The sequence below is a fragment of the Leguminivora glycinivorella genome, chromosome 25 (assembly GCF_023078275.1).
Source record: "Leguminivora glycinivorella isolate SPB_JAAS2020 chromosome 25, LegGlyc_1.1, whole genome shotgun sequence".
Taxonomy (NCBI): Eukaryota; Metazoa; Arthropoda; class Insecta; order Lepidoptera; family Tortricidae; genus Leguminivora; species Leguminivora glycinivorella.
The window spans coordinates 640,751-665,447 of record NC_062995.1 but is presented as its reverse complement, the minus strand read 5'-3'; the positions used below and the strand labels follow the sequence as shown (position 1 = coordinate 665,447).

At 36.6% G+C, this 24,697-nt stretch overlaps 1 protein-coding gene across 1 annotated transcript; it reads right to left on the bottom strand.

The window, feature by feature from the left end:
• Nucleotides 1-415: 415 nt before the first annotated feature.
• LOC125239335 (ferrochelatase, mitochondrial) lies at nt 416-24,672 on the bottom strand. Its single transcript, XM_048146886.1, has 10 exons — nt 24,464-24,672; nt 23,534-23,631; nt 21,354-21,519; nt 19,336-19,453; nt 16,550-16,651; nt 15,350-15,515; nt 14,194-14,349; nt 12,613-12,729; nt 1,973-2,100; nt 416-713 (listed from the first exon to the last, which is right to left on the bottom strand). The coding sequence occupies exons 1-10, from the start codon at nt 24,477-24,479 to the stop codon at nt 617-619; spliced, it is 1,164 nt and encodes a 387-aa protein (XP_048002843.1). The 5' UTR covers nt 24,480-24,672; the 3' UTR covers nt 416-616.
• Between the last annotated feature and the right edge of the window lie 25 nt (nt 24,673-24,697).

Below are 24,697 nucleotides of genomic sequence, written 5' to 3'. Positions count from 1 at the left end.
GTCGCTTTCTCTGTCCCTATGTCCCTATGTATGCTTAAATCTTTAAAACTACGCAACGGATTTTGATGCGTTTTTTTTTAATAGATAGAGTGATTCTAGAGGAAGGTTTACATGTAGGTATAGTACCCGTGCGGAGCCGGGGCGGGTCGCTAGTTTATAGATAAATAAGACATCAAGATAAAATTTGTATGGAACTACTTTACTCTTGTGAATATAAGTTTTTTTGCAAAAAAATATTTTTTGGAACAAGCTTTTATCGCCGACTGTACCTTTCTTTCAACAGTCATCTACTGCTCTCCGAGACGTTTCTAAAAACCCCTTACTCGATGGGGATACGACGTTTCATGACAGAGTTCCTATGACCACCTTTCTGCTCCATCATCAGATCAGCTCCATGATACCATAATATTGCATTGTCACGTGACTTACATATGTGAGCAAAATTTCAGCTCAATCGGAAACCGGGAAGTGGGTCAAATTTAGCTTCTACGTTTTGACCCAAACTAACAAGGCAAGATAAATAAAAGCTTGTAAAAATGTAACTTTGCTATTCGTGTTTGAAGAATAAAGAGAGCCTTTACCAGTTGGTGCGGTGTAAAATATTCTAGTAATATATTTATGCAGCCAGTAAAGGTTTGTCTATGTCGGAGCCGGCCAACTCTGCGAAGAATTTCTTGGACATTTCGCATCTCTTGCTCACGCAGTGCGGACATCTGAAAATATATACAGTTTTTTATACAACTTACAGCAAAGAGGATCGAGTATTATAGAGAATTACTGTCGAAGTAAAATGTGTAATCACAGTGCATAGACTGCCATCTCTTGACACAGGCTTAATACTTTTGAGCCTCAGACGCCTCAGTTTTGACAATTTGGCCCATATTCTTAGCTTGATATGTGTTAAAATGTCAAATATTAATATTAAATTAAATTAAAATTAAAATTCATTTATTTCGAGTAACACAACTCATAATTTACAATAAAATATTAAAATACACAGACACAACACAAATCCCATCGCCATCTAGCGCCATCTAGCTGAGCGTACCCCAAAGGTGTAATGCCATCTAGGCCACCGCACCTTTTTCTGTATGGTACTGAGGTACGTTTTTTTCTTAAACTTTATCTGTCTATACGGAGTTATATATGTCATTGTGTCAAAGTAAAAAATGTGTAATCACAGTGCATATACTGCCATCTCTCGACACTCGGTTTTGACAATTTTATCCATATTGTTAGCTTGATATGTGTTAAAATGTCAAATATTAATATTAGCGCCATCTAGCTGAGCGTACCCCAAAGGTGTAATGCCATCTAGGCCGTACTTATTTCTATATGGTTCTGAGGTACGTTTTTTTCTTAGACTGTAGCTGTCTATACGGAGTTACATATGTCTTTGTTCCCGACTAACTTATTGTGCCTAAGCTGTAAGTTCACATTTTTAACACATTTGTTTTGAAGTATGTTGCGATGTGGCTATCGTTTGCCAAATCTGACGATTATTTACTAATTGATTGAAACGATATGCCCCTATGTTACATACAAGGAGGCAAATATACGATTTCTATCAACTTACTGAAATATCATTTGAATCGAAATGACAGACTGCCACAGCACTAGTTTAAAAATAAAAATGAATGATAAATGGCATAATAAGTAAATCCTGCGTGATAAATTAATATCGTAAAATACTCACTAACGAAGATCCGCAAAAATGTAACATGTGTTAGATTATGTTTAAAGTAAGCGATATTGTTTTTAAGTATTTGATTATTTTAAATATTCATAAAGGATTTTATTTAAAATTTCAATAGGTCGCGCCAGCTTACGTTTTGTGGACGCTGTCATGTGAACTTACAGCTCCGGGACAATAGCTTTCGGTCCACTATGTCAAAAACACAAGCCCTAAGCTTACCGTGGGACTCAGTCAATCTGTGTAAGAATGTCCTATAATATTTAGTTATTTGATTACCTGTTGAGGAACTGTTTGGAGACCCTGGGTCCAGACTTCATGTGTGTGGTGACCACGTCAGCGAGCGCCGCTATGAAGGTGGGGTGGTCGTTCGGAGCGCTCGCTCGCTCCACCTGTATCACGCCTGCCTGTCAACAGAGAAACAATATTATAAACGGCCAACCAAATCATAGATTTAGAGATATTAAGCAAGATTTTTTTTTATACTACGTCGGTGGCAAACAAGCATACGGTCCGCCTGATTGATAACGCCCGTAACCTATGGACGCCTGCAACTCAAAGAGTGTCACATGCGTGTTGCCACCCCATTAGAAAACTTGTACACTCCCCTTTGCTGTGTTAGCAAAAAGGAGTGTACAAGTTCAAAGGAGGGTTTGGGTTGCCGACTACTCAAAGGACAATAGACGGAACAAATTAGTTCCGTAAGTCAGCACATCTCTAATCATTGTAGTAGCGTAATACTTTAGTTAAATAGAACTTAGAATTAGTATTATCAATTGTAATTTCAGTTCAACTTGTATGTTGGCGTGTAAAAGTGCCCCTGTGGCCTACTTATTTGTTGAATAAATGATTTGTAATTTGAAATTTATAGAATATATTATATACTCGTATATATATATATATATATCAATCAATTGTTTAGTTGTAAACTTTTATTGTTTGTTTTTCTTCATGTTCTTATTTACTTACTGTTTTTTTATTATTTAAGTTTCATGACGCATTGGATTTATCTGTAATGTCATTGAAATATGTTTTAAAATAAATAAATAAATAAATATCGTGTAATAAAAAAATTATATATATATATATTTACATCACCATGCACTTCTGGCGTCTTCCCATTTCGCATCATTGTGGCGTCCACCTTTCGTGCTCGTGTATACACTGTTATTATGACAAATACAGATATACCAGTCGATAATTAAAACTGCGATGTGTTTTTTATTTCGAAAATGCTGTTATTCATTATATTCATTTTTCATATTTTCTTATACCAATTTAAGCTCCCTTTCATATTGACGTCCGTGTGGCTACCCCGTATATTTTTATTGTACAATCAATTTTAACGCCTATACAGGCTCCGTTTCAAAAGCAACGTTGCCATACTTCTTGTTTTGATTAAAATAAACAAGGATAGAACATTTTAATTCGAACAATTCTAACATTAATTTGTTTCGTTACATTGTTGCTAAATAAAATACCGCTCTTGTTTTAAACATACAATGACTTCATAGCATTATAATTTTTATTAGTGTTTCGGAAACTAATCCCGTGATTACTAGTAACCATGAGTACATTTGAAATCAATGGAGAAATCCAACCTACGACCTCGCAAGATTTAATATATTTGTCCAATGATCCTGGTATATTACTGCGAACACCAGAAAACAATGAAGAATGTGTATTTCCTGGATGCCCACGCAGAGACTTTGGAACCGTACCCAATATCGTGAAAATTAACTTCCTTTGTAAATTAAACTTTCTTATTTCGCGTGAAACACGCGTCTGCACTCATCATTGTACAACTGGGGAAGAGGAGTGGACAGCAGTGTTGGAATCACCGAGCAACCGCACGGACTTTGATTCTAGTCATGCATCAAGTATTGTGGAACTTCTCAGGTTTTCCTTAGAAAAAGTAAATACTGTAGTGGCCGAAATGCTTTCTGATGTTATCGTGTCCTAAACTGTTTAATCAGAAATTTTAGAATTTAACTATGAAAATGTTTCATTAACACGTTAATATTGTTCATGACAATAAAATGTAAAATTCATATTATAATCATGTATATGTTTGTTTTACTACGAACCTACTTCCGATTAGTTCTTTCCTGTTTCAATTAAGCAACTGTCCCCATAGCTATGCAGTTATGTTCTGATTTCAAAACAATATCCTAAAAGAACACAAATTAATCCTTTGTGGGCCCGTTCCTAGGGTTTATACTTATACAGAGTAAGGCCTGTAACAAAGGCGAAAAATTGAACTCTAGGCTATTCTTCTTATACTGATCAACATTTGTTCGGCGACTTTTAAAAATAACTTGTATTTTAATTTTTATCACCCTTGAAAGTTTTTTCTAAGAGGTAATGTATTGCGAATTCTGTTAAGTTTAAAGTGTGACAGACAACGTCAATGACAACAATAATGGCGTACATTGAAGCTAATATTTATTTTGTATGAAAAATTAAAAATTTAAAGAGATCATAATTTTTAAAAGTCACTGAACAAATGTTGATCAGTATAAGGAGAATATCCTACAGTTCAATTCTTCGCCTTTGTTACAGGCCCCACTCTGTATATTAGGGTACGTAATATGTACGTAACATGTATTATTAGTGTATCGTTATTTAAATTGAGAGTGTATCTTTGATTGTAAAGGAAAAATAGCCTCAATAACAAAACCAGCTTGTATTTTATACATGAAGGATGTATTTGCTAAGTGTAGCCAATCAATAATTCCGCAAATATACTAGGTATTGGAAAACTTCAAATTCAGATTGAAAGTGCGTCACCTAATGAGTAAAATTACATTAGTAACTTTTTAAAATAAAGTTGTAGTATTAAAAGTACCTATTAAATTTAAATGCTCCCATTCTAGTATGAGGAGTGACTCCATAAATAACATCGGTGTCGTAAGAGATAAAAACTACTTGAGATTAATTAATTGTACGAATAAACTGTAATAATAATTTAAAGTGATGGTTAATTGATATGAATAAGTGGATAAAACAAAACAATCGAACATGAAATGTAAAAACTAGTCTTTTAACATACGTCGTATTAAGTGTATGGGAGGGATAAAAATTATTACCACCAATTAATATATTGTTAAATGTACTGTGTTATTTATTGTTTTATACTAACACTAGGCTAAGCAATGTCTGATTGTATACTAACAAACTATGGATAATTAATCTGTTTGTCCGAAATAAAGAATTTCATTAATTCATTCATTCAAAATAAATGTTCGGGATTTTTTGCTCTTATTAAAAAAAGTCATTAATGTAATTTTCCTCATTAAGTAACGTACTTTTGATAACAGTAAGTATGGCCACGTATAACCGGGGATGGTCAAAGGGGTCCCGTGATTTACGCAAAACAACTAGGAGAAGGACACTTACATGTAGTTGTAAGGTCGCGACCTTACATCTTTCTTCAAAGGCAAACGGATTCGGACTAGTATGAAATTTCCTAATATTTGTTATATTTATGGAATTATCACGTGGCTACACTTACTGAATACACTCTATATACGAAAGTAGAATAATAATTATTAAGGCTTGTATTCTTGAAAAAAAAAGCCATTCCTACCTAGTTCAATTTATTGTCTTTAGTTTTGTAAGGACAATAAATTCATACTAATATTATAAAGGCAAAAGTAACTCTGTCAGTCTTTATGTTAGCTCCTCATGTTTAAAAAGCCGCTGAACCGGTTTAAATGAAAGGTAATATAGATATTGTGAGTCCCGAGAAAGGACATAAGGTGATTTTTAGCTCCAAATTCAACGCAAACAAAGTTGCGGGAAAAAGCTAATGATTAGAACTTCTATGTACGGTCGACCAAGAAATTGGTCTACCACTTTTCGACTCTATTACCTGTAGATTAAGGTCCAAAAGTGGTAGACCAGTTTTTTGGTCGACTGTACATCTTACCCTTTAAACTATCTGTAGCTTTTGATTACCTTTGCGTCATCATCATCAACATTCATAACGATCTATATATATATAAAACTCAAAGGTGACCGACTGACTGACATAGTGATCTATCAACGCACGGCCCAAACCACTGGACGGATAGTGCTAAAATTTGGCATGCAGGTAGATTTTATGAAGTAGGCATCCGCTAAGGATTTTGATCTATTCTGCCCCCAAGGGGATAAAATAGGGGCTGAAAGTTTGTATGAAAACTGTATAGTAGTATTTCTTAACGCGAGCGAAGCCGCGGGCGCCCGCTAGTATATGTATAATAGATATAGACAAATACACACAGAAAACGCCCATAACTCAGGAACAAATATTTGTACTATGCACACAAATGAATGCCCTTACCAGGATTTGAACCCGGGACCTCCGCATAGCAGAAAGGGTTACTACCAACTTAGCTACGAGTGCTATTAAAAACGAAGTATCTACTATTTTGAAAAGTACTCTGGGATTGATTACCTATTCATTACATAGTATGTTGTGCACTGAGAGTCGTAGGTATCGGTAAGTAGGTATAGGGCTACAAGTGTGTATCGGTAAGCTATACACACTTGTGGCTAATGTTTTTAATAGTTATTTAACTTAATTTCTATTTTGTGTTTTGTATTTTCAATTATCCTAATGTAGGTATAATTTCAATGAAGTACTAGCCGTTTTCAGTTACTGGCCGTTTCAACAAAAAAAGTGAGTTCTATTTATAGCTGAACAAAGTTCATGTTAGTAGGTACAAGGTATAAAATAAAGTAAAAGTTCAATTACTGGCCACATTCTAATTACTGGCCACCTTGTACTAAAATGAACTGTATTCAAAGGCGAATAAAACTCATTTTCAGCATGAAAAAAATGGTCAGTAATTGGGATTTTCCTAAGAGCCACTCGTTCTATTGTCGGCCGCCTATTATTAAGTGAGTTCTATTCAGCTTTAAACAGAATTCGTTTTTCAGTACGTGGCTAGTAACTGAAAACGGCTAGTAGTTTAGTAGTTGAAATATTGAACTAACCGATTTTAATTCACATGATTTTCACACATTATTTTTGAGAACGGGTCTTGCGTATTACGTGCAAGACCCGTTTTCTAAAATTATGTGTAACCATAGATCTCTGTTATCTGAGAAAAAATATTTTAAAAATTGGTGTTACAAAGAGGACTATTGGGCATAAGGAAATAAAATAAAGAATCAGACATAAACAATTTTAATAAGTACTAAAATGATAAAAATACACTTTATTGATACATAATCATGACACTTTCTGTGCCTAAATAAATTTTGATACCTATTTAACACACCAATTAGGGGCCGGTCACACCCGCGCGTTTTGAGAGCGGTAACGATAACTGTTGGAAGACTCCGACCCCCGTGCCGACCAGACAGACTTTCTGGCAGACTGGCTGACTGACACACTTTTTCAGAATAGACAATTTTAAATTAAAAATCGACACGATAAAATAATTGACCCTGACAAAACAGATTACGACTGACTGCGACGACAAGAAGACAATAGAATCAGACTCAGACGGTACAATAACGAAAATATTTCATGAAGACATAATATTTTTAACGTACCTCTAGCACGTGATTGGCGTGACTGTCACTTTCTTGTGAAAACTGTGAGGAAGTGACAAATATCTATCCCGCTGGCGAAATACAGTCGCGCCAATCATATGCTACGGTCCCGCTAAGACAAGATAGGTCATATTAAATATTAAGTCACGAACGCTTATGTACTTAACGATTGTTCAAGTGCAGTTCATATTGGTAAGAAAAGAAGTACCTAGCAAGTAAATAGCAAGGCATGTTGCTTGAAAACTAAAACAATAACAGTATTACTAACATGGGGTCCCCTCAATTATTCATACAGGGTGTAACAGGAATAGTGGGGATCTGTTTAAGGGCATATAAGGTATCCGTATTTTGGGTAGGAAAAACTGGAAGAAAAATTTTTATGGCGCCAAAAAAAATTAGGTTCTGTATTGACGGTACCTGCTGGAACGACACGAGGCCCGTACAAAAATTATCGTAAATACGATACCAAATATGCCCTTAAACGGATCCCCACTTTTTTTGTTACACTTTGTAGAAATCTTTAATTTTATTTTTAAGTGGTAGCATCAACTCGACGCCCTACTACCCTTTGACCGCCAAGAACGCCTAAAGGCGTCGTTCGCTGTTGTGTCCATGACGCCAACGACGCCTAAAGGTGTCCAAGTTGAGATGTAGTTATTTCGCAATATATCACGATTTTATTACAATCACTATGCATTTCCGCAATATCTTTATTTTTTTAATTTACTCTGCTTTGTGTGCATTTCGTATGCTGGCGTTCAAAAGGTTAAACCCAAACAAATAACGAAAACAGTAAAAAAGAATCGACCCTGTGGGATCCGAGCCCCACAAAACCCACCATTCGTGCGTGCTTTGTGCTTTGTTTTAGGTCGTATGGCGTGGGTTCGATTCCCTTATGGATCGCTAATAATAAATTAACGTATCATTAACATTAAAATCCACACATTTAACAACATGGATACAGCTGCATAGCAAATGCCTACAGCTATCGCTACTTTAATTTTAAACAATTGGCTTTTTGTTATAGTGATGCTTACGCATCTTACATTTTCGGAACCGACGGATCCTCGCCACACATACTGAGAGGATGTTGTCTGCATTTCCGCTCTTTCAACCGAATCTGTTGACATCAGTAGCTCGGGTGGTGGTGGTGGTAGAGAAATATGAGAAGGCGTAGGAGTGGTATTTCGTGAATCAATTTCTGTTTCTGAAACTACATTTTGATGAATTAATATATGCCTGATCTGCGGGTATATTATATGACTAGGTATGTACAGTCAGCGTCAAAAGTAACTGACAATTTTAGTACTGATTTACGTCAAATACCTACGAAAATTATCACTTACTTTTGACGCTGACCGTATAACTCTAAATGAATCGTATTGACAACCATAAATGCAGTTACAAGTGCCCGCGAAGTTACGAGTATTGACGGTACGGACTATTAGATACTTTTTGCATAAAAATTACGAGGGCGCAACTTTAAATCGTGAAAAAAGGGTGCACATTATAGTTGATATGTTTTTTATCACAAAGTTTTTATCTAAACGTACCATAAGACGGCAGTCGAAATGCAAGTAATTGCATATCCACATATCCATCATCTTCTGGTGTATTCCCACCGGACGCCATGTAAAATATTTATTCTATTTACTATTTTAATACACTCGATTGCTCAGAAAGAGCTTTAACCACTGAATGAAGGTGTCGTACCTTCGCTATGTACTTAAAGACTTCCGGAATAATATTTGGCTTCACATACCAAATACATTGTAATATAATAATAAGAAATGGCCTTAGTCAAGAGCTTTTGTCTACGATGAACATATGTACAATGTTTAAGCGCGTGTACCTGTAGGATTCCGTTAGGCACCCTTCGAGTACGGAACCCGAAAAATATAAACAAAAATGACATATAGAATAGTATTAGTAATGAGCGTCTATTTAATCGCGAGTAGATTAACTTTAATAATTATTCCGACGTTTTGAAATTGACATTGGTTTCTTGGTCCTGGAGAAAGACTCCGTGAGTATTTCTTCAGGACCAAAAGAGCAACGCCGCTCTCAAAAGGCCGGGATGATTATATAAATCATTCAACTCGTAATATTTAACTTGCTTGCTAGTAATTACGTGTAAAATTTATGTTAGAGTTAATTAATATGGAAAATTGTTACACATATTTTATTTCTTACTATATGTGTTTTGAATAAACACCTTAATTTTCAGCCAATCTTTATTACTCAATAAATCAGGATGTTGGTTCTTTAAGCTGTTGCATTCATGACGTTTTGGTGGTGTTTTTCTTTTTATATGTGTTGCAAAATATTTTAGTACAACATTTTTTTGTTCCGAAGTCCACGGAACCAGTATTCGCTTTTTATTTGGCTGACATGTAGTAGTTGAGCAAGATGGAGTGGGTTATGTTACGGTCGTAGTTGAATCTGTCAAAGGTTTTTCAGCAGAATCAAGTTCCTCCATAGCAAAATCTAAGATGTCTTCATCCATATCATCCAACGATTGCCCTTTGTAGATGTCAGCTTTTCCACTCTCCATGAGAAACAAAAGTTTAAATATTTTAGCCGTTTGATACACATCGTCTGGCAATCTATAATTTTGTTTGTGGACCGACAAAGTATGCCCCATAAATGAAGCTAACTGTTCCATTTCATTCTCTGACATATTAAACAATTGGCTCAATGTAGCCAAATGTTCCCTAAAGCGAGTGGAAGTCAGTGCTTTAGGATTTTTCGCTCCGCACAACTTTGAGTATTTTGTTATTGTTTTATAACCACACAAAAGGGATCCTCCACTTTTAGCAAACATGTAGTCGTTGTTTTTATCTATATATTTATGACGCTGAGACATCAAAATATCAATGTCTTTTTGCACATCACTGCTAAATAAAACAGGAACTCCCCGTCCCCTTTTACCGCGAATTACGATTCGTTTGAGATTGTTAACCAGTATTTTTTCAGTTGTAGACAGAACGTTTTCAAATTCTTGATATTTATCTTGTTCATCATCTTTCAAATCATAACTTTGGTAATAACTCAACTGCAATCTTTCTAGTTCTCCTGGCCGTCGACGATTGAGTAAAATAACGCGACAGAATACTGTTTCAATCAATTTATCGTAAGCAAGACAATTTAATGTTGAATGCGACCCAGTCAGCATAGCTGATGATCGGGCAGCTGCTTTACATAAATGTTCTTTAAGACATTTCAAATCACTCGCCAAGGGAACTATAGTTGTTTTATTATATTTATTCATATTTAAATCGTCAGCTGCCTGACTAGAGACGTCAAATTTCCAGTGGTCTTGAATCAAACTTGTTAAAGTTTTGAGATTTCTGTTTACCAATACCGGGGTTGCAGTCGCAGTCGTGTCACGGTCAGTTGGTTCAACCTGAAATAAATCAGTAGTTATAAAAAATTTTTACCACAAGCTAAGGTTAACCATGACTAGTAACTGGTAGGGAATGCAATAACCGGTCAGCTTTCATAACCGGGTATTTAAATCGGTTACGATATAAAAGTAACCGGTTAATCGGTTATAACCGGTTATTCTATATATTTAGAAAAATCTGCTGTATGATAAAGATACAGACGACTAAAAAATGTTTTTTTAATGTAATAGGGTCCATTCGGCATTTCAATACGAATGCTTAATATTACCTACTCAATAAATAATTGTTCATTTTATCGAGTTCCCCTGTGCTATACCTACAGGATAGGGACCCGAGACAACACGGTGCTACAAATCTATAAAATATACATACATACAATTACGCCTGTATCCCATAAAGGGGTAGGCAGAACACATGAAACTACTAAAGCTTCAGTGCCACTCTTGGCAAATAAGGGGTTGAAAGAAAAAGAAACTGTGGCATTGCAGTGACAGGTTGCCTGCCTCTCGCCTACGCCACAATTTAACCCATATCCCATAGTCGCCTTCTACGACACCCACGGGAAGAAAGGGGTGGTGAAATTCTTAACCCGTCACCACACAGTTACACAGTACAGTACAGTACAGTTACAGTTAGTATAAAATATAAAATGAAAAATATTGAACTGGCCGGTACTTGACAAAACTGCTTACCTAAAACCGCACTGAAATAAATATGAACGAAAATTTGTATTTAAATTAAATAAGTACTTAGATATAAATCATGTGTGACAATGAATGCACTCATCTTGTGGGTAATGGTCATAAAATTATGCAGTAGGTACAGTTCCTACACCAAAAAAATGGTTGTTGAAGCAGCGCGCAGCGTGAGTACATTGTGCCCAAAATTTATATCAAATATAAAATGTTGTGGCAGATTTGTATTATTAATATTAATTCCACTATTAATACAATATGATCTTAAAACGAAATGATTATGAAGAGATTCTTCCAACATAGATATAGTCAAAAATTGATCAACGTCTATATATAGAACCATAATTGCGAAAATATGCGTTAAGAGTTCAACCACTACAAAAACACCAAGAACTGTGTATAAGAGAGCAGGTAGTAACTTTAATAAGTACTTTCTCTGACTGGATGCTAGGGCATGACTCAAATATACTTAAATGCTTCAACTTCTTACTTACTGTAACACAACTTAAATACTTCCTGTTTACCACTGATACCTAATCTCGGTAACATAATAGAACTATAAGTAATTAAATAAACAGCAGGTGCAGATATCAGCAGCTGCATTAGAAGTATAAAAATGACTTACCTTTAAGCTTGGATTCCTTTGGCATTTTCTTTTAAGTCACAGTTTGGAAAATATAATTATATAAATATCTGGTCAAGGGGACGCCGAACTACTATGAACACGTACTAACAGTATACGCGCCGGTTAGTAAATGGCTTTAGTCTTTAATTAAAGTTTCAACAGCGCAACGCAGTAGGCAAACGACACATTGTTATTAAGCTAATTCAAAGAACCCTTTATGTCCGTTATTCGCTTATAAGACAAAATAAATCAAACCGGCAACGTCGCATGAGGACGCCAAATTTGCCTAATAACGTACAGCCAGTATACAAATGTTGTATATTTAACTCGATGTCAGCGCTACGCGCTAAAACGGAAACAACCTGAACTAATTGAAATACAAATTCATTCAATCTGATATGCAAATGGCATCCATAACTTTTTTTTAAGTCGATGTCCACAGTAGTACTATAGTCATAATAGTTATGTTTCAGTGGTAATCCTATTTGACGTCCGTATACCGGACGTCAAAAGCAGGTGGACGCCACTTTAAACGGAATTTCGCCCATGTGGGACGCCAAATGGTTTACGGAATATAAATATATATATATATATATATATTTATAGAATTTATTTATTTATTTATTTTTTAAGTTCTGTGCTCACCTCTTTCGCTAACTCGTCGCAGTATTCAATGTCCAGCTCGTGTAGAGTCTCTATGTGTTCGTTCACGAACGCTATGGGCACCAGGATCAGGTGTTTCTTGCCCTGCTTCGAGTACGCCTGCGAACAAACAAAAAATGGATGTTAAAATAAATAAATATAAATATTATAGGACATTCTTACTAGGGTTGTAAAAAAACGGTTTTTTTTCTGGCTTGAAAAAAAAACATGAAAAAAAACCGTGAAAAAAACAGTTTTTTTTTCTGGAGTATGTTTTTTTTCTAAAGTACGAAATCTCAAAATTTGCAAAGTAGTTAATACTTTTATACGGTTTTTTAGACTTAATGTTAACTATTAAACGAATTTAATCAAATAACTTTAATTTCTGGTCTTATAAAAGTAACATTTACGAAATCTGTAGTTGGTAGTTATCACTATTTACTGTTGGCAACACCACCGCCTCTCCACGCTACACGCAGCATCGGGGATTCCCCAATAAACGTTTGTATACTGAATTAAAATGTACGTTATTGTTATTGAAACACGTTACAACTCACGAAAAACCGTTATTGTCGTATTATTTGTTCATCTGAAAAAAAAACCATATTTAGAAAAAAAAACCAAGGTGCTCGGTTTTTTTTCATAATTCTGAAAAAAAAAACATTTGGTTTTTTTTCTATTTACAACCCTAATTCTTACACAGATTGACTGAGGCCCACGGTAAGCTCAAGAAGGCTTGTGTTGTGGGTACTCAGACAACGACATATATAATATATAAATACTTATACACATAGAAAACATCCATAACTCAGGAACAAATATCTGTGCTCATCACACAAATAAATGCCCCTACCGGGATTCGAACCCGGGAGCTGCGACAAAAATATGTAATATCGCTCGCAGAACCGTCTGCATAAAAAACAAATCGTCCCTACTTTTAAAAAAACTTGTATCTTCGTCGGTCAATGAAAAGAAAATTGTAGTATGTATGGAATGCATATAGACTTACTGTGTTCTACACCAACCCTTGGCCAAGATAAGAGTCACTGTTTACACATTGGCGAACCAATCACTTGGCATTTTCTCTTCATGAAAGATGGACGTGGAATGGAAAAGGCTAGGTAATTCTAGGTCATTTACGTTGTCAGCAAAATTTGATTAAAAAATAACAACCCCGTAGTAAAATTAAATTATTTGAAATATTAACAATTTTTTTAATTATTTTGATAAGCACATTTATCTTTTTTAGGCAATACATTAAACTTTTGCAAGGTTATTTTATTTCCTAAAATCAACACTATTATTGGCATAGATAAACTTACTATTTTCGTAAATATTTCACTACTGTCCTCTCTGACGGCTGACGACAAACTGAATGAGGCGCCAACGTGTGAACGCAGTTGGCTATTGGCGCCAAGATCCTTTGATGTGTGGACAAAAAACCGACACCAGTCGGTTGGCCGGCCAGCGCTAGCGCCAACTACCAACATACGGCCAAGTAGCCCTCGGCCAAGGGGTTCCACCTAGGGTTGGACCAACCGTTGGCCCCGTGTGTACAGCGGCCGTGACGTGATGGAAGTGTACCTTGATGGCGTCGTCGGTGTAGGGCTGCAGCCACGGCAGCGGGCCCACCTTGGACTGCCACACGAGCCGGTGCGGGTTGCGGACTCGCAGCCGCGACATCGTGAGCGCCACACTCGCCGCCACCTCGTGCGGGTACGTGTCCCCGCGGGACACTGCCTGTCAAACGATATTGCTTTAAATCAACGATCGAAAATTAAAATTTTGAAATAACCCCCGACCGTGACATAGTGGACCGATTTCCATGAAACATGGCTAAAAACACTCCCGACTAACTCAGCTTTCAAACAAAAAAAACTAAATCGAAATCGGTTCATCCGTTCGGGAGCTACGATGCCACAGACAGACACACACATAGACAGACAGACACGTCAAACTTATAACACCCCGTCGTTTTTGCGTCGGGGGTTAAAAATCAAGGTTCGAAAAGACAATCAACGATTGTTATCACGAAAGCTATCATTCTAGTTCTAATAACGATAGTTATTTCTATGTATGTGAAAGGTGGTGGAAGTAACGGGAGAGGAAAACCGAAGAAGAGGTGGATGGACTGTGTGAGACATGACATACGTACATACATACAATCACGCCTGTTTCCCAGAGGGCCGAAATAAATAAATAAACTTCTGACCTGGCCCTTTTGCAATATTACCCCGATTTGAACAAGAAAAGTTCGCCTAGGTCTTCCACTTCCAACTGACCCTTCCACTCTTTGAGACATGATATGGAACTAAAACAAGTTAATGATGAGACGACGAGTGACAGAGATGTATGGAAGAGAAAGACATGCTGCGCCGACCCCAAGTGACTGGGATAAGGGCAAGAGAATGATGATGATGCGTTATCATTCTACCCTTCATTCATTTACTCATACTACCTTTCATGGCCTTCATCCATTCAGTCATATTACCAATCATTCAATCAATCATGCTACCATTCATTCTCTCATTCATTCATTCACTCACTCATCCAGTCATTCATGCTACCGTTGAGTCACTCATTCATTCAGTCACTCACTCATGCTGTCATTCACTCACTCATTCATTCATTTTTGAGCGTTCAAAACAAGTTTTAAACGCAAATTTCTTAACAATGGCGACCGTATCCGTAACTAAGTACGTTAAAAAGTGAGTATTGACTAAAGAATGAAACTACTTACCTTTAGTGGTAGACTGTGAGCGGTGAACAGTATGAGCACATCATCTCGAACTTTTTCGTTGAACTTGGCCAGTTTTTCCCTGATCCGGTCCGCGAACACTTCCGCTAAGAGAGGGTGTGTGGCCCATCGCTCTATCATGCTGAACTGCATGTTTTTTGGGACGGATCTACGAAAAAAAAAATTATGAAGTTAGAAAACATCCATGACTCAGGAACAAATATCTGGGATCATGACACAAATAAATGTGTCGCTTAACTTCAAACTTGGGTAAATCCATTTTGCTTTAAGGTTGAATATATAAGCGGATATCGTCTCGCTTGAATCTAGAGCAGAGCCCAACTGGGGTAGTACCTCCGCCTTACAGAAGACCGCAGCCAAATAGCACTAGACCCTACTCATAGTGTTGTGTTCCTGCCGGTGAGTAAGGCTGCCAGAGCTCAACGAGGGTGTGGTGTGCTGATAACGGGAGGACTTACGGAACTAACTTGTTCCGTCTATTGTCCTTTGAGTCGTCGGCAACCCGAACCCTCCTTAGAACTTGTGCACTCCTTTTTGCTGTGTACTTAACAAAGCAAAAGGGAGCGTACAAGTTTCTAATGGAGTGGCAACGCGCATGTGACACTCTTTGAGTTGCAGGCGTCCATAGGTTACGGTGACCGCTTTCCATCAGGCGGACCGTATGCTTGTTTGCCACCGACGTAGTATAAAAAAAATGTAATATGATCTGAAAGATAACCAACCTTATAGCAGAATGGGTTTAAGTTTGAAGTAAAGCAACACAAATGTTCATACCGGGATTCGAACCCGGGACCGCGGCGTAGCAGGCAGGGTCACTACCGACTAGGTCAGACTGGTCCTATACTTACTAATATACTTTACCAAAGAGGATCGAGTATTATAGAGAGGTACTGTCAAAGTAAAATGTGTAATCACAGTGCATAGACTGCCATCCCTTGACACAGGCTTAAAACTTTTGAACCTCAGCTTTGACAATTTGGCCCCTATTCTTAGCTTGATATGTGTTAAAATGTCAAATATTAATATAAGCCCATCTAGCCGAGCGTACCCCAAAGGTGTAATGCCATCTAGGCCACCGTACCTTTTTCTGTATGGTACTGAGGTACGTTTTTTTTCTTAGACTTTATCTGTCTATACGGAGTTATATGTCTTTGACTTTACTATACTTTGTAATCACATTACCTGTTTTTGTAGAAGTCCGCGATGGCGTTTAAACTGGAGCCGGTGGTGGCGCAACTGTACTGCGGGTACTGCGAGAATATCACTGCGCGCTCCACTCCGTCCCTGAAAGGAAATAGTTATTTGTTATACAAGAGTGCAAAGTTGTGTTTTAACGCCGAGTGTGGAATCCTGAGAGTTTTTCAACAGACGAGAAGTAATAGTACATTGTGCAACGAGGGGAGGAAGTTGAAGATTACTAACGAGAGTTAGTTAAGGGCCGGTTGCACCAAACCGTCTGGCACCGTTAAAGCGTTCGTTAAATTTTATTGTATGAGAAGTTCCATAGAAATCTGCTGAGTGACGATGATGTGTCTGTCAAATGTGGTTGGTGCAACTGGCCCTAAATCGCGACGGCTTGCCGGAGCGATTTAAAGACTCGAGTTTGTAATATTCATACTCCCCGAGTTACACACAATGTTTTTCATCACACTCGCAACCATTACCACTTAAAATATGTAAATAGTAGAAGTAAAAAAAATAATGAAGGTACTAGAAGTGTCATTATTCCCTTGGGAGAACGATTTTTCTATAACTCACGCTCCACCTGCGTGCAATAGCACATTTAGTTTGCGGGTGTGGTGAAAAATACATTTGCACTCGTGTAACACAAAACTATTCTCCTCACTATAGCGAGGAAATTACAACGCAAAAAACGCGTTTATCACTGCTTCCAGTAGTTTCACAGGTGGTAAAACATCTTCATCACTAGATTAACCCACTTTTATCAATTTTAAAGCAGAAAATTTGCCTCTATTCAAGGTCAAATTACTTTATCCACTAGTGGATAAAATGCGTTTTTACCCGCTGGTATTAAAGGATAAAAAATACGTGTTTCCGAGCTAGTGAGGGGAAAACGAATATATTCATGTATTTCACTCCAACTTAGCTAAAGAGTGAATGAATGAAGCTTTTTCACAAGAACATGGTGCATATTAGATGTTACAAAATGTTTACATAATAGTAGGGGGAAATTAGCTAAAATTACGGCATAATTAATGGAAGGTTTTTTTTAATTGAAATATGTACGTTATAGACCGAAGTTATTTTTCATCAACCCTCCCCACTCCTCCCTCCTCTGTGTCACCCCTCTACCCTCCCTTAAAGTGCCGAAAATGCGGTTTTTCTCGATTTCTGAGAAAACTGTTGAAGATACAGAAAAAGCGCGTAGGAACGAAGTAATCCTTAATAAATTTACTACAAATCATTCATTAACACTTTGGTTCTAGCACTTATAGTTTACGCGTGATCCGTTACGAAAGTTGGTCCTTTGCTGCAATTTTCTTTAGTGAATGTTAAGTTTTCGCCCAAAATGCATACGAAATCGTCGAAATTTGTTTCATATAACTAAAATATTGTAACTCATGACTAAAATAAAATTAAGGGGGAAAAATCACTACCATGGGTGGAATTTCCAATATGTCTTGGAATTCCAGTAACTATTTAAGACGTAATATTTTCACGGTAGTAGTTGCTAGGAGTACCATTGATCTATATAGTATATCTATGACTGGGCATGAGCTTTTGGTAGCTGTTGGTAGAGCCCTGGAGTATCAATCCAGTAGCCGTGAGTTCAAGTCCCACCCATGGTAGTGATTTTTCCCCCTGAAATTCATTTTCAGTTTATAATATTTTAGTAATATCAAACAGATTTCGTAAGCAATTTGGGAGAAAACTTAACGTTCACTAAAGAAAATTGCAGCAAAGGACCAACTTTCGTGATGGATCACGCGAAACCTATAAGTGCTAGAACCAAAGTGTCAATGAACGATTTGTAGTAAATTTATCAAGGATTACGTTTTTCCTACACGCTTTTTCTGTATCTACAACGGTTTTGTCAGAAATCGCGAAAAACCGCATTTTCGGCTATTTAAGGGGGGTAAGAGGGGTGACGCAGAGGGGGGAGGGATGGGGAGGGTTGATGAAAAATAACTTCGGCCTGTAATGCACATACCCCAATCAAAAAAAATCTTCCATTAATTATGCCAACATTTTCATACATAACTTTCCAGAAGCAACGGACTATAAGGCATGTGGAAATTTGCGAGATGATCGCCCTCAGTCAGCTTCAAAATAGTTCTAGAGTTTTATTTTTCTTTATCTTATCCAAAAGAAAATGCGATAAGCTAACCACAAAATTAAAATTCTGGGCCACCAGTGGGCCTTGCCGTTTTTTCTTTCGTGTATGATATCTATTTCAATTTATAATTTATATATAGTAGTGTGACTACTTGAAAAAGAACAAGTCAAAAAATATTAAGCAAAATAACTTGATTTGTTGCCTAGTTGTAACAATAAATATACTTATATCTCGTGAAAGCCGAGAAGGACAAGTCCAGTAAGTACCTAGACTTGGCTCACGAGATAACCGCCATGTGGGATGTTGATTCAACGATCACTGTTCCGATAGTCGTTTCAGCGAACGGTCTCATAGCGAAGAGTCTCGACCAACATCTTAAGAGACTCTCGCTAGGTGGCTGGGTCAAGGGCCAGATGCAGAAGGCGGTGATCTTGGACACGGCGCGTATAGTCCGACGGTTCCTCTCTCTGCAGCCCTAACCACCGGCAGCTTGGGCCCTGCCCCGCTGCTGGCGGCACCCTGGGTTAGGTTTTTTATAATGTGTTTATATGTTTTATATTGTTTTGTAAGTGGTTTTGTATTTTACTTTTATACTCATATTGTAAAAAACCTAGCTTAAGAGAAAAGATAAATAAAGGAAATAATAATATACTTAAATACAAGGACTCACTTCTCCAGCTGCGTGAAGGTGTCGGCCGTGAATGGCGGCACGTATCGGAACGCCACGTAATGCTTGTGCGGGGCCGTTTCTGGAGATAACTCGTCCAGTCTCTTCGTGAGCAGCTCACCTGCAAATATACATGCTGTTTTTATTGAATTCCTTTAACTTTAACTGATGGTTCTTTACACTAAATACAATTAATTTCTCTAAGAAACTAGCGTCTTAACTATTAAGGTTATCGAGTTATTAAAAAAATAAAAATAATTACTGAACACGTCTGTGACAGCCATTACCACTTCCTAATGTTATTTGTTGTGACATGTGCCGTCAATCACTTGACACTAACTTGAATGTTATCCTTAAGGCTCCCTCACACTGATTAATTCATTTATTATGTACGAAAACGATGATTTTTTTTTTTGCGAATTTAACTAAAAGTCATGTACAGGATGTTTTTATACTACGTCGTTGGCAAACAAGCATACGGTCTGCCTGATGGAATAGCGGTCACCTAACCTATGGACGGCTGCAACTCAAGGTTCCTGATAATGAACTTAACGTGTCGATTTTAACGGAAAACAAAAAAGATAGTAAGTGGGAAGGATAGTTTGCTTTTCTTAGTAAATCACCTTTTTGTTTTCTCTCTGCACCATTTGTATTGAATCTCTGTTTGGCCCTATGTTTGACTGGTAGAGAATGCCTTTTGGCATTAAGTCCGCCATTTGTACATTTTTGTATATTTTGTGCAATAAAGTTTAAATAAATAAATAAAAAAACACAGTGTATAATCATATTTAGCTATTTCCTCCTTAACGTTTCCTCAGTACATTTTGTATAGGAAGGACGTAAGACGCGCCCCCTGGCGGCGCGGCGCGCGCCAAGCGTCGCGTCGCCTGGGGCGCGCCAAGCGACGTCCCTTGCGTGTTCCTTGCGCGTCCTTCCTGTACAAAATGTACTGAGGCAATAATCGATGGAATCAGGCGTTACCTTGCGGAAATCCTGAGGATACCTCGTAGAGAGGCGAAACACGTGTCGAGTTTTGTATTTTTGGTGGTGGGTTGTTGTATTTATTTGCGTATTTATTTGTATTTTTGCGGTGGGAGGGTGGGAAAATTAATTGCATGTAAAAAATACGCAAGTAATTATAACAGGTTAGCACTGATTGACTTGCACGTTATCTATTTGCGGATTAGCAAAGGAAAGTTCTAGTTTACGATGTACTGAGGAGACGTTTTTAAATTACATTCAGGCGGCGTCGCGCTGACGTCCGTCCCGCGTCGGCGGACATACGTCTCTTGAGTGTGGACGGTCCCTAATACTGTACCTTGTGTCAACCTGTGTATACACCGTGTTTCACTTAACACTAAAAACCTGAAAACTGTTTGTTCAGAATCGAGAGTAGAATCGATTGAGCTATATCTTGATGGGGGTAATATTTTTTGTTTTAATTTGTATTATTAGTTATTGTTTACGTGCCCATTCTACAAATTCGTAATACAACATTGTGCATATCATATTGTGAAAGGTTGCATACCTTTTTCAGTATTTAAGGGTATTAATACTGGCTGGTTACTTGGACGATTATTTTTTCCGCTACGAGATAGACGTTGTGCGTCAGTTTAATTTTAAAGTTTATCATAAGTCATAACAAATTGAACTCGTACCTAATTACAACCTTGTCATTTTGAATGTTAGGTTTAAATTTGCTTACTGCGTCACCTGTCCAATTTGAAGTTTACTGTGACACAGGTTAAAGTGCTTTACAGTGACATAGCTGTCTATTGGAAACCTTATGTCGTTGCAGTAACATACACAATTAAACAGTTTGAAGGTTTATGATGGTAGCTAGCAATTATTTTATTGAGTGTAGAGTTAAAAGCCGAGTAGAGCTGCACAGAAAATTAAAAATTCAATTTAAAAAAATAATAATCATCAGATTAAAAAATGAACATTGTAGATACGTTTAAAAAATAAAAATCTGTTGGGGTGTCTGAGGTTTTGAGTAATACCGGAAACACGGTGTATACCTTGTGTGTTTGTCCACTTAAGTATAGGCGAGCCGCCCCCAATCTCGCTGTATTTCTTCTGCACTTCTTCCGTCCGTCGCTTGGCTATCCAGGGGCCCAGCCTGCTCTGCACTGGAAGCTGGATCATATCCCGGTCTGTCATGATGCGGAGGAGGTAGCCACCCACCTATTAATAGTAATGTTAACAAATAACAAAACATTTATTTTCCAAATCTACATTCCATAAGCTTAGCTTAAGTAATAATAGAAAAAAAAATAGGAATATACAAGAGCTTCTAGAACAAACAGTAGCCCTCACACTAGGTCTAGCCTGTATCGTGAGGACTGGAGCTTTGATCCTATGAGTAACCAACTAGGTGTGGAGAATACAGATCTGATAATTCTACAGGGACTACAGGCAGTTTTGTAACAATATTTAGCAAATACATTGTTTATGTTTTGGTTTTCTTTTACATTTAACTACTCTGTCATAAGATTCGGCAGATTCTATTAGACACATTCAGCACATTCCCTGTTAGTATTTATTTTAGCAAATACATTGCTTCATGTTGATCACATTGACAACATAGTAGTGAATGTAGCGATTATGTACTGCAGTGGTTTACTGTCAACAATTTACTTCTTAATTCTAAGAAAACCAAATGTATTCGATTTTCTCTGCCGAATGTTAAACCAATCGATACAAAAATACTTTTGAATGATGAATGCTTAGAGATGGTAGATACAACACTGTTTCTTGGTTTAACATTGGACAAAAATCTACAATGGAGTCCTCATATAAAGAAACTAGCAAGCAAATTAAGTTCAGCCGCATACGCCGTTAGGAGAATCAGGCAACTGACTAATGTTGAGACAGCTCGCCTAGTGTATCATAGTTATTTTCACAGTGTAATGTCATACGGTATTCTGGTTTGGGGCAAAGCAGCTGACATACAGACTATCTTTGTATTACAAAAGAGAGCCATTCGTTCTATTTACAACTTAGGAACACGTGAATCAGTAAGAGAACTCTTCAAAGAAATTAATATCTTAACTGTAGCTTCCCAATACATTTATGATAGTATAATTTATGTTGTTAAGAATTTAGACTGTTTCACTAAGAATTCTGATATCCATAATTATAACACTAGAAACAAAAATAAGCTTGCCATAAAGAAGTTTCGTGTCCGTAAAGTACAGAAGTCATTTGTTGGGCAATGCATTCATTTTTATAATAAGTTACCTGACACTGCTTTGAGATTACCCCTCCCAGCCCTTAAGAACTACTTAAAAAAAACATTGATGTTAAAGGCTTATTACAGAGTCGAGGACTATTTGACAGACAAACATGCATGGCCCGAACCAGAAACTACAAAAAACGAATAGCAATTAAAATAATTGTATTATGTATAGAGGACACAGTTCAGATAAGAAAGCACATCAAATATTTTATATTTTATGTTGTGTAGGTAAATTACATATTTAATGATATTGAGATTCATATTATCTTTTTCTTCTGTGACAATTTGATATGTTTTCTCTGAAGAAGAACGACGTATTATTAAGCAATAATATAATTTATTGAAATTAATTTCCATAGAGTACCTAGTCTGTTCATATTCTTTGATGAATACTTTTGCATGTTAAATTGTATCTTGTTATTTAATGCATGTTAATTATAAGATGTAATGTTTTGAAAAGAAGTTGCCCGCCGAGTTTCTTGCCGGTCCCATAGTGGATACCCCCCACCCAACTGAGGGGGGACTGAAATCTTCTCGAGGCTGAGGCGTAGGGTTAGAGCCGGCGTAGCTTTATTTGACGTTCATATGCGCATTGTAATATGCCTACTTGAAAAATAAATATTTCATTTCATTTCATATTTCATTTCATTTCATTTCATTAGTTATTAATGTGACTGGGGCATAATGAGTGGCATTGAGGGTTGTTTTATGAAACAAGCCAAAAACCAAGTTTCACAAAAGAGGTAAAATCAACCAGTATTTATTAACAACTTCACTTCTAAACCATTTCATATTTGAAACAAAACATATGACTAATTGATGAACTACAATTGCAAATATGATTCTTTCTTCTAAACAGAACATTCTAAATTTTAATGTTATTAAAGTATTGGTTGCCAATACCTTAATGTTCATTAAAATGCACTTGCAACTACAGATTTCTTATACATATAGAATTACCTGATCTGTGGTCTCTGGGCCACCCATATTTAACATTACTATGGCAGTCTTGGGTTTCACACTTGTTGACATCCTCCGTGCCAGAGCTGTGCTTTTACCTGAAATTAAGTAAATAAGTATCATTCGACATTCTTACTTTTAGCAGGGAGCACACAGCTTTTTTGTAGCTATTACAAAAACACACATAAATAAAAAAAATGTACAAATGGCGGACTTAATGCCTAATGGCATTCTCTACCAGTCAACCATCGGGCCAAAGAGAGACAAGTAAAAATGGTGCAAAGAGAATGAAAAATAACAGATTAGAATTAATCGAAAACAGCTGAAGTACAATACAAAATAGTGATAAAATACATAAATAAAAATATTATACATATATGTATACTTAATAAACTTATTATATAACTTTATTAACAGTGATCGGAACTATGGGAGCAAAACTATAACAAAACCTTAGAGCTGACAAAATTTAAAAAAAAACCAAGATTATTATTTTCAGATCAGTGTTAAATTTGATTGGCTAAATCCAAGATTTACAATACTTTACTACAAGGATATTAATATTTTCAAGGCTGTAAGCACTATAATGTCCACTTAGCAAGTTTTGTTAAAGTTTTGCTCCCATAGTTCCGATCACTGGTTATTAATCAACAGAAAAAAGTCTGAAAACTTGGCTATCTATCATGTTTACTGAGATACAGGCACAAAAGACGGATAGCTAAGATTTACTATGAATATTCCGCTTGTAGATAAGCGATAACTATTAGTACACATATACATTTTCTAGTCACTTATCCGGCATTTCTGTTTCGTAGTATTCATAAAATATAATATGTTCATAAAAAAAACTGCGTGTCCCTAGTATTTACACAAATGAAAATAATGTGATAATGAAACGAAAATGTCTTAACATTCTGCTTTCCGACTTACAAATTGAAGAAATCATTCTGTTTTCTTCCGGCTGCAAACTGTGTAAAAGGCACGGTAAAGAAATAAAATGTACGTAATATTTTGAGATTAACTAAAATTTCGCTTTAAAATCATTCATTGATTCTATGAAATGCTAATTTTCATTAATAAGTGATAAATAAAAATGTGAAATTTCACTTCATTGCTTTAGTAGACCTAAATACTTGAAACTTGAATGAGTGAAGTGAATGTCGT